Source organism: Mobula birostris, chromosome 10 (genome assembly GCF_030028105.1).
Source record: "Mobula birostris isolate sMobBir1 chromosome 10, sMobBir1.hap1, whole genome shotgun sequence".
Classification (NCBI taxonomy): domain Eukaryota; kingdom Metazoa; phylum Chordata; class Chondrichthyes; order Myliobatiformes; family Myliobatidae; genus Mobula; species Mobula birostris.
Window position 1 is genome coordinate 1,278,032 of NC_092379.1, and position 12,422 is coordinate 1,290,453.

General features: G+C 38.0%; 1 protein-coding gene across 2 annotated transcripts in view; it reads left to right on the forward strand.

Annotated features, from left to right (window-relative positions):
• The window catches only part of LOC140203752 (WD repeat-containing protein 62-like), a 140,533-nt gene that overhangs the window by 34,103 nt on the left and 94,008 nt on the right, over positions 1–12,422 (forward strand). For both annotated transcript variants that reach the window (XM_072269799.1, XM_072269800.1), the window contains exons 4-6: positions 6,152–6,209; positions 7,116–7,286; positions 12,261–12,398. In XM_072269799.1, the coding sequence (XP_072125900.1) occupies positions 6,152–6,209; positions 7,116–7,286; positions 12,261–12,398 (367 nt within the window). The remainder of the gene's footprint in view (positions 1–6,151; positions 6,210–7,115; positions 7,287–12,260; positions 12,399–12,422) is intronic.

The window sequence follows — 12,422 nt, forward strand, 5'->3', positions numbered from 1 at the left end:
AGTTAGTTTACTTACAAATAAAGGATGTGAGGATCCAAGAAGAGAAATAATAGAAAATTTATTAACACTGTTAGCTTCTAAAGAAACCCATATCGGACGGTCTACACGATTAACATAATATAGCCAAAATGCAAGATAACGTATATTAACTGCCCAGTAATAGAACCTAAAATTAGGTAAGGCTAAATAAACCTCCAGACTTTTTAGGTTTTTGAAGATGAACTTTATTTAAACGAGGACGTTAATTTTTCCTTATATAGGAGGATAAAATCGATTCAAGAGAATCAAAAAAGGATTTGGGAATAAAGATGGTTAAGGCCTGAAAAAGATATATAAATTTGGGTAGAATATTCATTTTAATAGAATTAATTCGTACAATCAACGATATTGAAAGAGGTGACCAATTTAATGATACCTTTTTTTACATAGTTCAATAAAGTAAGAAAGTTTTCTTTAAACAGGTGTTTGTAATTCTCAGTGACTGTTACACCCAGATAAGTAAATTGATTCCTTACAATTTTAAAAGGGAGATTAGTATTAATTGATACCAAATTATTTAAAGGAAATAATTCACTCTTATGTAGGTTCAATTTATATCCTGAAAACTGGCTAAAACGGGAGAGTAAAGAAAGTATGCAAGGTAATGAGGTCTCAACATTAGAGATAAAAAGCAATATATCATCAGCATAAAGCGAGATTTTACCACAGGGCCATAAGACACTCCCCTGCCTTTTCACCATAACCTTTGATGCCCTGGCTACTCAGATACCTATCAGTCTCTGCCTTGGCAATGACTTGGCCTCCACTGCTGCCCGTGGCAACAAATTCCATAGCTTCACCACCCTCTGGCTAAAAAAATTTCTTTGCATTTCTGTTCTGAATGGGCGCCCTTCAATTCTTAAGTCATGCCCGCTCGTACTAGAATCCCCCATCATGGGAAACAACTTTGCCACATCCACTCTGTCCATGCCTTTCAACATTCGAAATGATTCTATGAGGTCTCCCCTCATTCTTCGAAACTCCAAGGAATACAATCCAAGAGCGGACAAACGTTCCTCATATGTTAACCCTCTCATTCCCGGAATCATTCTAGTGAATCTTCTCTGTACCCTCTCCAATGCCAGCACATCCTTTCTTAAATAAGGAGATCAAAACTGCCCACAGTACTCCAAGTGAGGTCTCACCAGCGCCTTATAATGCCTCAACATCACATCCCTGCTCCTATACTCCATTCCTCTAGAAATGAATGCCAACATTGCATTCGCCTTCTTCACTACCAACTCAACCTGGAGGTTAATCTTAAGGGTATCCTGTACAAGGACTCGCAAGTCCCGTTGCATCTCAGAACTTTGAATTCTTTCCCTATTTAAATAATAGTCTGCCCGTTTATTACTTCTGCCAAAGTGCATAACCATACACTTTCCAACATTCTACTTCATTTGCCACTTCTTTGCCCATTCTTCCAATCTATCCAAGTCTCTCTGCAGACTCTCCGTTTCCTCAGCACTACCGGCCCCTCCACCTATCTTCGTATCATCAGCAAACTTAGCCGCAAAGCCATCTATTCCATAATCCAAATCGTTGATGTACAATGTAAAATGAAGCGGCCCCAACACGGACCCCTGTGGAACACCACTGGTAACCGGCAGCCAACCAGAATAGGATCCCTTTATTCCCACTCTCTTGTTTCCTGCCAATCAGCCAATGCTCTATCCACGTATGTAACTTTCCCGTAATTCCATGGGTTCTTATCTTGATAAGTAGCCTCATGTGTGGCACCTTGTCAAAGGCCTTCTGAAAATCCAAATATACAACACCCACTGCATCTCCCTTGTTTAGCCTACTGGTAATTTCCTCAAAAAATTGTAATAGGTTTGTCAGGCAGGATTTTCCTTTAGAGAATCCATGCTGAGTTCTGCCTATCTTATCATATGCCTCCAGGTACTCTGTAACCTCATCCTTGACAATCGACTCCAACAACTTCCCAACCACCGATGTCAAGTTAACAGGTCTATAATTTCCTTTTTGCTTCCTTGCCCCCTTCTTAAATAGCGGAGTGACATTTGCAGTCTTCCAGTCCTCCAGAACCATGCCAGAATCTATCGACTTTTGAAAGATCATTGCTAATGCCTCCGCAATCTCCACAGCTACTTCCTTCAGAACACGTGGGTGCATTCCATCTGGTCCAGGTGACTTATCTACCTTTAGACTATTCAGCTTCCTGAGTACTTTCTCTGTCGTAATTGTGACTGCGCACACTTCTCTTCCCTGCCACCCTTGAGTGTCCAGTATACTGCTGATGTTTTCCTCAGTGAAGACTGATGCAAAATACTCGTTCAGTTCCTCTGCCATCTCCTTATCTCCCATTACAATTTCTCCAGCATCATTTTCTATCGGTCCTATATCTACTCTCACCTGTCTTTTACTCTTTATATCCTTGAAAAAGCTTTTAATATCCTCTTTGTGGGTGATACCGCTCCTTAAAATACCACAGATATCATTAGATTCTCAAAAAGCAATGGCAAGGGGTCCTAAAGCTGGATCAAACAGCAAAGGACTCAACAGACAACCTTATCTAGTTCTGCAGTGAAGTTTAAATGGTTTGGAATTTTGAAAATTAGTAAGAACCCGAGCAGAAGGACATAAATAAAGTAATTTAATCCATTGAATAAAATCTGGTCCAAAATTAAATTTTTCTAAGGTTTTAAATAAATAATTCCATTCAACCCGATCGAAGGCCTTCTCAGCATTTAAGGATATCACACATTCCGATATCTCCTGAGAAGGAGAGTAAATAACACTTAATACACGGCATATATTAAAATGGGAAAATCGGTTTTTAATAATTCCAGTCTGATCATCAGAAATAATAGAAGGTAAAATATTTTCAATCCTATGAGCCAGAACTTTAGAAAGAATTTTAGTATCAACATTGAGTAATGAAATTGGCCGATATGAAGAGCATTCAGTTGGGTCCTTGTTCTTTTTTAGGATAAGCGGAATAGAAACTTCATAAAAAGATTGAGGCAAACTACCCAATTTGAAAGAATCCAAAAAGACTAAGTGTAACTGCAGTATAATTAATAAAGAAAAAGCCTTATAAAATTCTTTAGAAATCTATCTGGAGCCTTCCCTGAGTGTAATGAACGTATAGCCTCGGCAATTTCCTTGTAAGAAATAGGTTGATCCATCTGTTTGCAGTTATCTGCAGAAAGTGCAGGGATACTTAATTGATCTAGAAAATTATTCATTGCAGTATTATCTTTAGGGGAATCAGAACTATAAAGTTTAGAATAGAATTCTGTAAAGGTATCATTTATTTCAGAGTAACCAGTTGTCCTATCACCATTAGTTTTGCAAATTTCTTTAATTTGTCATTTAACTACAGAAGTTTTTAATTGGTTGGCCAATACTTTGCCTGATTTATCTTCGTGAATGTAAAATTGAGCTTTATCTTTAAGAAGTTGAGTTTCAATTGGATATGTTAACAGAAGATCATATTTAGTTTTAACTTAAACAGGTCTTTTATATAAAACAGGATCTGCAGCTATAGCATATTTTTGATCCAATTGTTTCAATTGATTGGCTAATTCAATTCTTTCTTTATTAGCTTTACTCTTATACTCGCAGTACAAGAAATAATTCGTCCTCTAATATGGGCCTTGAAGGTATCCCATACAATAACATTAGAAGTCTCTTCCTTTTTATTCTCTTCAAAAAACAAAATAATATGCTTCTCTAGAAATTTTAAAAATTCCTTATCAGATAACAAAGTTGTATTAAAACACCAAAATCTGTTGGTTTGAGGAAGAGCAGAGAGTTTGAAAGATAGAAATATAGGAGCATGATCTGAAACAGCAATCTCTTTATATTCACAGGAACAAACTGATGAAATCATTTGACTAGCGATTATAAATAAATAAATAAACAGACAATCCTAGAATATGTATGATGAACATGGGGAAAAAACAAATGCTCCCTATCTAAAGGATGTTAAAAAAATGCCAAACATTAACTGCACCACACTTCAATAGAAAGGATAGAATAAACAAAGCTAATTTATTAAGAGATGCTGGTCTAGAAGATGATCGGTCTAAAATTGGGTCTAGCCAACAGTTAAAATCTCCTCCCATCACCAAAGAATAAAGATTCAGATCTGGTTTAAAAAAAAAAGGAAAAAAAATGCTCAAAGAATCCTGGATCATCTACATTTGGGGCATACACATTGGCAAATACTATTAATTTATTATCTAGTTTTCCTAAAACTATAACAAAACGTCCATTAGTATCAGACACTACTTTATGTTGGACAAAGGAAAGTGTATTATCTATAAGAATTGAAACTCCTCTTGATTTGGCCTGAAAAGAAGAGTGAAACCAAAGTCTATTCCAACAGCTAAAAAAACATAGATTATCACATTTGTGTATGTGAGTTTCTTGTATATATTTAAAAAAAAAAAGGACCTTAAATTTCTTAATATAAGCGAAAATCTTATTATGTTTAACAAGGTGATTTAACCCTTTCACGTTAAAACTAAGTAAATTAATAGTTTGGTCCATTTTTAATTTTATTTAAAGGAAGGGTTAAAATGTAAGTTAAAAACCAAGCCATAAACTTTGAGAAATGGTAACCAAGCAACAAGTTGGCTAAAAATTCGAAAACAGCTTCTGTGGGGGAAACCATATCCCCGCCCACCTCTCAAAGGAAGAAAACCCACGAATAGAAAGTCAGCATCTAAAACTACGGACAGCCCCCCAAAAAACCTGATGATTGCTCCAATTAGTTTCAAGGTTATTTATATCGTAACCTAGGCTAAACAATATCCAAACAAGAAATTCAATTCTCCTATATCAAGAATTACAGTATTAAAAAATACTTGTTACTTTATACTTTGTTGTCACCAAAGAATTGATACTAGAACGTACAATCATCACAGCGATATTTGATTCTGCGCTTTCCACTCCCTGGATTACAAATATTAAAAATAGTAAAAATTAGTAAATATTAAACATTTAAATTATAAATCATAAATAGAAAATAGAAAAATGGAAAGTAGGGTAGTGCAAAAAAAACGAGAGGCAGGTCCAGATACTTGGAGGGTATGGCCCAGATCTGGATCAGGATCCGTTCAGCAATCTTATCACAGTTGGAAAGAAGCTGTTCCCAAATCTGGCCGTACGATACGAAAGGAAAAAATGCGAAAGGAAATTAGTTACAAAGGTTTACCAAAAGTAAAAGATACAATTATTCATACAGAAAGATGTTAAACATTAATCTTGTGTCTTCATGGAAAAACAGACTAAGCAGTTAGCTTTCAAATTAAAAAATCTTTGTGCTTCAACATTCAAACAAAACCATTCGAACGATCCATCTTAATGAGATTCTCAGTCAAACTGGGTAGCCAAGGGATGGGTTAAAACCCTTATCAAAAAAAAATTCCAACAGAGCTTGTTTAAACTTAGCACATTCCTGCATAACCTCAAGCGAATAATCTTCGGGAATCTTAATATTCCACCCTGTAACCAATCATGCACCTTCGACAAGATTTGCGAATTAAAAGTTTAATCTTGTGTCTTCATGTAAGGAGAAACTAAACAGCTAGCCTTCGGATTTTAAAAACTTTTGTGCTTCAAAAGACATGCGGAACCATTCGAAAGAAACTTTTAAGTGTGATTCTGAGTTGGGCTGGGTAGCGAAGGGAAGGCTTGAAACTCCTATTAAAAAGCTCGGACATAACTTCTTTGAACTTAACGCGTTCCTGCATAACCTCAGGCGAATAATCTTGCGACCATTATAGTCAATCATGCCTCTTCGACAAGATTCGCAAATTAAGACAGGTTGGAAATAGTAAGATAATTAAAGTTGGAGCAACAGCAGAATGCTGTTACTTCATCAGCCACCACCAGGAAATTTACCATCTAAATTAGCCATGGATTCTTTAATTCTAGTTGGAAGTTGGGTTGGGGAGAACTCTTTTAACCTTAGTCCTTTGCCCTAGGGAAAAGGTTTTGGAGAGCTTGTGCAAATTGCACATCATGTTGAGTTCTGGTAGCTGAGAAAGTTGTAAGACTCTCTGGTGTGCAAATGGCATTTAAAATGAATAATAGTGCTTCAATTCAATTACTGACATGACGTTTTGTCCTAATTTAGAAAAGCAATCTGTTCTTTGGCATTCTCACCAGATGGAAAATATTTAGTTACTGGGGAGGTGAGTATGTTTTTAAAATGACAGGAATAGTTTGCAAGTTGTTTTGTTTTATTTACTGTCGTATGTATCCAGTAGAAAAACTTAGTTTTGTAAATCATCCATACAGATCATTTCAAAATATAACATGGAATGTCATTGTTCTGTGTTATGGCAATCCTCACTTAACTATATAAGTGTAAAGAAACAAAATTTGTGTCAATTTATGAATCAGTCGTCTTTACAATGTTTTTGTTTGAACATAGTTATTTTGATAGGCTTTTAGTTTGCTCTATATCCCACTAAATGCTCTAAATATGGTACATTGGGCATTGAAACAAACTTAACTGTCCCCTTAACTTTTTTTACTCTTCACCTAAATATATTAGAGACATTACGAGTGCAAATTGCCATGTCTTAGTGGGAATTTCTGCTAAACTGTGGATAAGGTTTGAAAATTCTTGCTGCAGCCTAATAGTAACGTAAGCTTTCATATGGTGCTTATGACCAAGGGCCTGCACCAGTAAATCGGAGAAATTTATTCGTTGTGCTAAAATAATAATTGGAAATGACTATAAATTGTCTTTATGATTCCTTGATCTACTTGAAGGGGAAAATAGGAACATAACATCCAGATTGGTAATAACAGGGGAGAACTCACTGGAAAACGCAGGGATACAAAAGTTAATATTTTGTGGATGGATAGATGAGCTGGAGTTTTATACTTTCTATAAAATAAATCAGTAGGGGATTCAAAGTTAATGGGAGGAAGATTTTTTTTAAAAAGAGTTAGGTGTACTATAAATTAAGTAGATATTGCTATAGCACAAAGAATAAATGCAAAGTATTGAAATTCAGTAATTGATACTTATTGATCCCTATTGTATGCTGTATAAATGTGCTGATGTGATTTTAATTTTTTAAATGCAGAGTGGACATATGCCTGCGGTGCGGGTCTGGGATGTGGCTGAAACGACCCAGGTGGCGGAATTACAGTGCCACAAATATGGAGTATCATGTGTATCTTTCTCTCCTAATATGAAGTATATTGTTTCAGTGGGTTACCAGCATGATAAACTTGTGAATGTCTGGGACTGGAAGGTAGGATGTCAAATAGATTAGAAAATAGTAGCATATGTATTTTTTGTTGTAGATATAATTAAAACTGAAGCAAGTGTGTTGGAAGTGCATGTGCTAAATTCATTAGAGTCTGGAAAACTGAAGAAAAGGGGGAGACAAAAGAGGGAGCCAGCCGGTCTGACTTCAGTGCTTGGCAAAATGTTGGAGTCCAGTGTTAAGGATGAAGTTTTGGGGTACTTGGAGGTACTGAATAGGCCAAAGTAATGCCTGACAAATCTGCTGGAATTCTTTGAGGAAATAATAGGAAGTTTAGACAATGGAAAGTCAGTGGATGTTGATTAATTGCATTTTCAGAAGGCCTTTGGTAAGATTCCACTGCTAAGCAAAGTAAGAGCTCATGGTATTACAGGAAAGATACCAGCATGGGCAGAAGATGGAAGATGGGCCGACTGACTGGAGGCAAAGGGTAGGAATAAATGTTGCCTTTTCTAGTTGCCTGCCAGTGACTAGTGATGTTCCGTGAGGTCTGTGTTGGAACTGCTTTTCACCTTATATGTCAGTGATCTGGATGATGGAATTGATAGCGTTGTTGCCAAATTTGTGGATGATACAAAGATAGGTAGAGGAGCAGGTAGTTTTGAGGAAGTAGGGAGTCTGCAGAAAGACCTGGACAGATTAGGAAAATGGGTAAAGAAGTGGCAGATGGACTACAGTGTAGGGAAATACAGTATTTGGTCATGCATTTTCATATACGGAATAATGGTATAGACTACTTTGTAAACGGGGAGCAGATTCAGAAATCAGAAGTGCAAAGGGATTTTGGAGTCCTCATGCAGGATTCCCTAAACGTTAACTTACAGATTGAGTTAGTGGTAAGGAAGGCAAGTGTAATGTTTGTTTTCACAGGAGTCATCATACACTCCAACACAGAAACAAGCCCTTGAGCCCATCTAGACTATGCTGAACCATTGCCTAGTTCCATCGACCTGCACCTGGACTATAACCCTCCATGCACTATCCAAACTTCTCTTAAGTGTTGAAATCAATTCCGTGTCCACTACTTGCGCTGGCAGCATGTTCCACGCTCTTGCCACCCTCTGAGTGAAGAAATTCACCCTCATGTTCCCCTTAAACTTCTCACCTTTCACCATAAACCTTTGAGCTCTGGTTGTGGTCTTACCCAAACTCAGTGGAAAAAGCCTATTTGCATTTACCTTATCTAAAAAGGTAATTTTGTATACCTCTATTAAATCTCCCCTCATTCTCCTATACTCCAGGGAATAAAGTTCAAACCTATTCAACCTTTCCCTATAGCTCAGGTCCTCGAGTCCCGGAAAACTCCTTATAAATTTTCTCTGTACTATTTCAGTTGTACTTACATCTTTCCTGTAGGCCGGTAAGCAAAATTGCATGCAGTACTCCAAATTGGGCCTCACCATCATTTTATAACTTCAACATAATATCCCAGCTCCTGTGTTCAGTGCATTGATTTATGAAGGCTAATGTGCCAAAAGCTTTCTTTACAATCCTACCTACCTGTGATACCACTTTCAAGGAATTATAGGTGTGTATTCCCAGATCCCTCTATTCTAGCACATTCCTCAGTGCCCTACAGTTCACTGTGTAAGACCTATCCTGGTTGGTCCTCCCAAAGTGCAACACCTCACACTTATGTGCATTAAATTCAATGTGCCAGTTTTTTAGCCCAGCTTTCCAGCTGGTCCAGATCCCACTCTGAAGCTCTGACGGTCTTCCTTGCTATGCACTACATCTCCATTCTTAGTGTTCATTCACAAATTTGCTCATCCAGTTAAATATTATTATCCCGATTGTTGATATATGACAAACAACAAAGGACTCAGCACCCATCCCCGTGCCTCATCGCTCGTCACAAGCCTCCTACAATCGCTCTTTGGCTTCTTCCACGCAGCCGGTGTCTAATCTAATTTACTACCTGATTGAATGCCAAGCAACTGAACTTTCTTGACTGACCTCCCATGTAGGACGTTGTATATAATATCCATTGGCTTGCCTTCATCAACTTTCCTGATAATTTCCTGAAAGCTGTCTTAAGATTGGTTAGATGTGACCAACCACACACAAAGCCAAGTTGACTATCCCTAATCGGTCCCTGTCTATCTAAATACTTGTACTGTATATCTGGTCCCATAGAATACCATCCAATATCTTGCCCACTACTGATGTCAGGCTCTGCAGCCTATAACTTCCTGGCTTATTCTTAGCACCTTTCTTAAACAACATTAACTATTCTCCAAGCCTCTGGCACCTTACTGTGGTTAAGGATGTTTTAAACTATATTTACTAGGATCTAGCCTTCCACAGAGTCTGAGGGAACATGCCGTCAGGCCTTGGGGATTTATCCACCCTAATTTGCCTCGACAGCAAACTCCTCCTCCTCCTGAAATCTGAAAAGAGTCCATGACCTCGCTGCTCCATTGCCTGTCATCTATAGACAATTTCCATCAATACAGATGCAAAAAATCTATTTAAGATATTCTTCTATCTCTTTTGGCTCCTCACATAGATTACCACTCTGATCTTTCAGAGGACCATTTTTGTCCCTTGCTATCCTTTTGCTCTTAATATATCTGTAGAAGCCATTAGGCTCCTAGAGCAACCTCATGTTTTGTTTTAGCCCTCTTGATCTCCTGAAGTGTTCTCTTGCGTTTCTTGTATTCCTCAAGTACCTCATTTGTTCCTGTCTACCTATACCTGCTACGCACCTTTCTTTTTCTTAACCAGGGCCTCAATATCTCTCGAAAACCAAGGTCTCCTAAGCCTGTTATTCTTGCCTTTTATGCAGAGAGGAACATACAAACCCTGTACTCTCAACTTCATTTTGAAGGCCTCCCATTTACCAAGTACACCTTTGCTAGAAAACAGCCTGTACCAATCCACACTTGCCAGATCCTTTCTGATACCATCAAAATTGCAATGGCCTTTCTCCAGTTTAGAACCTGAACCCAAGGAGCAGCCTTATACTTATCCTTATCCATAATTGAAGCTAATGGCATTAAAAGTTTCCCTACACAAACTTCTGTCACATGCCCTGCCTCATTCCATAATAGGAGATCTAGTACCATACTCTGTAATTGGGACATTTTTTTCCCCCATCCTTTGACCTTTCCTACCCACCTGCTTCACCTTCTACCTTTCAGCTATCCTCCTCCTTCCACCCCTCAGCTCAACTTTTTATTCTGGTGTCTTTCCCCTTCTCAGTCCTGACGAAGGGTCTCAGCCTGAAACGTCAACTATTTATTCATTTCTAAAGATGCTGCCTGACTTGCTGAGTTCCTCCAGCATTTTGTGTTGTCTTGTACATGCTACCTTGGAGTATATTTCTACATCGGGTATCCCACCTTTTTTATGCAATACAGCCTTACCATTAACCGAGAGGTCTGTGGACCCCAAGTCGGAAACCCCTGTTTTTCATGAAAGTAGTATTCTGCTCATACCTGCTGTCACATTTATCACCAGAACAGAAACCTCAAATGAGTAAAGGATACAACTATAAATCACTGTATGACTAGAAGATTGGGAGGAGATTTGACAGAGGTATATAAAATTAGAGGGTTATAGATAGGGTAAATGCAAGCAGGCTTTTTCCACTGAGGTTGAATAGGCCTACAACCAGAGGTCATGGGTTAAGAGTGACAGGTGTAAAATTTAAGGGGAACATGGTGCATGCGAGCTCTATTTCAACATTTAGGAGAAGTTTGGATAGGTACATGGATGGCACGGGTATGGAGGGCTACGGTCTTGGTGCAGGTCAATGGGAGTAGGCAGTTTAAATGATTTCAGTATGGTCTAGATGGGCCAAAGGGCCTGTTTCTATGCTGTACTTTTCTATGGCTATATACTGATTAAGGAAATTTCCCTGAAAGCGTTTGACAAGCTCTATCCCATCTAGTCCTTTTACAATATGGGAGTCCCAGTCAATGTGTAGAAAGTTGCAATCACCTAGTATTACAACTTTGTTTATTGCAACAATCTGCAACTTCTCTACAAATTTGCTGCTCTAAATCCCACAGACTATTGGGTGGTCTGCAATATAATCCCATTAACGTGGTCATACCCTTATTCCTATGCTCTACAATGACATAATGCTCTACAATGGTGTGTGTTTTTTTTTTAAATGTTTCAGAACCCTTGTCTAGAGGAAGTTCAAGAGAATGATCCCAGCAATGAAAGGGTTAGTGTATGAGGAGTGTTTGATGGCTGTGGGCCTGAACTTGCTGGAGTTCAGAAGAACATTAAACCCTACCAAATATTGAAAGGGCTAGATAGTGGATGTGGAGAGGATGTTTCAAATGGAAGATTCTTGAACCAGAGGGTACAGCCTCAGAATACAAGTTCATCCGTTTAGGAAAGATGAGGACTTTCTTTAGCCAGAGGGTGGTGAATTCTGTGGAGGCCAAGTCATTGAGTATAGTTAATGCAGAAATTGTTGGATTCTTGACTGGTACAGGGAGAAGGCACAAGAATGAAGTTGAGAAGGATAATAAACCAGCCATGATGGAGCAGACTAAATGGCCGAATGGCCTAATTCTGCTCCTATATTTTATGGTGTTATGCTAAGGGTTAAAATCCAAGGGGAATAACATCTGGAATGAAAACCAACAGATCTTCATTCTAGTTTGAATTCCAAATGTAGTAATGCAAGTGGTACCTAGTAGCCAGTAGTAATGAAATTTAAGAAAATTCATTTGTATCTTGCTATCCCCTCATGATCTATATTGCATTATGTAACTCCTACCCAGGGAGCCAACTTCATCCAAGATCCACTTCCACTCTGCTCAAACAAAAACACCAGTCTACTTCTGAATTCCCATACTTTTTATCTTTTGAAATATTATAGGCCTTATTTTACCTTCTCCTCCAAAATGATATTGTAGTAAAAAATTATCCTAAGCTAACATGGTAAAGAGTTTAGTTTTGTACATTGGTACTTACAGAAATACTTTCGTTTGACAGAAAAACTCCATTGTAGCATCTAATAAAGTTTCCAGTAAGGTCTCAGCTGTTTCGTTCTCTGAAGACAGCAGTTACTTTGTCACAGCTGGCAACCGACATGTTAAGTTCTGGTACTTAAACGACTCCAAAACCTGCAAGGTAATTTATTCTTATTGTCTACGA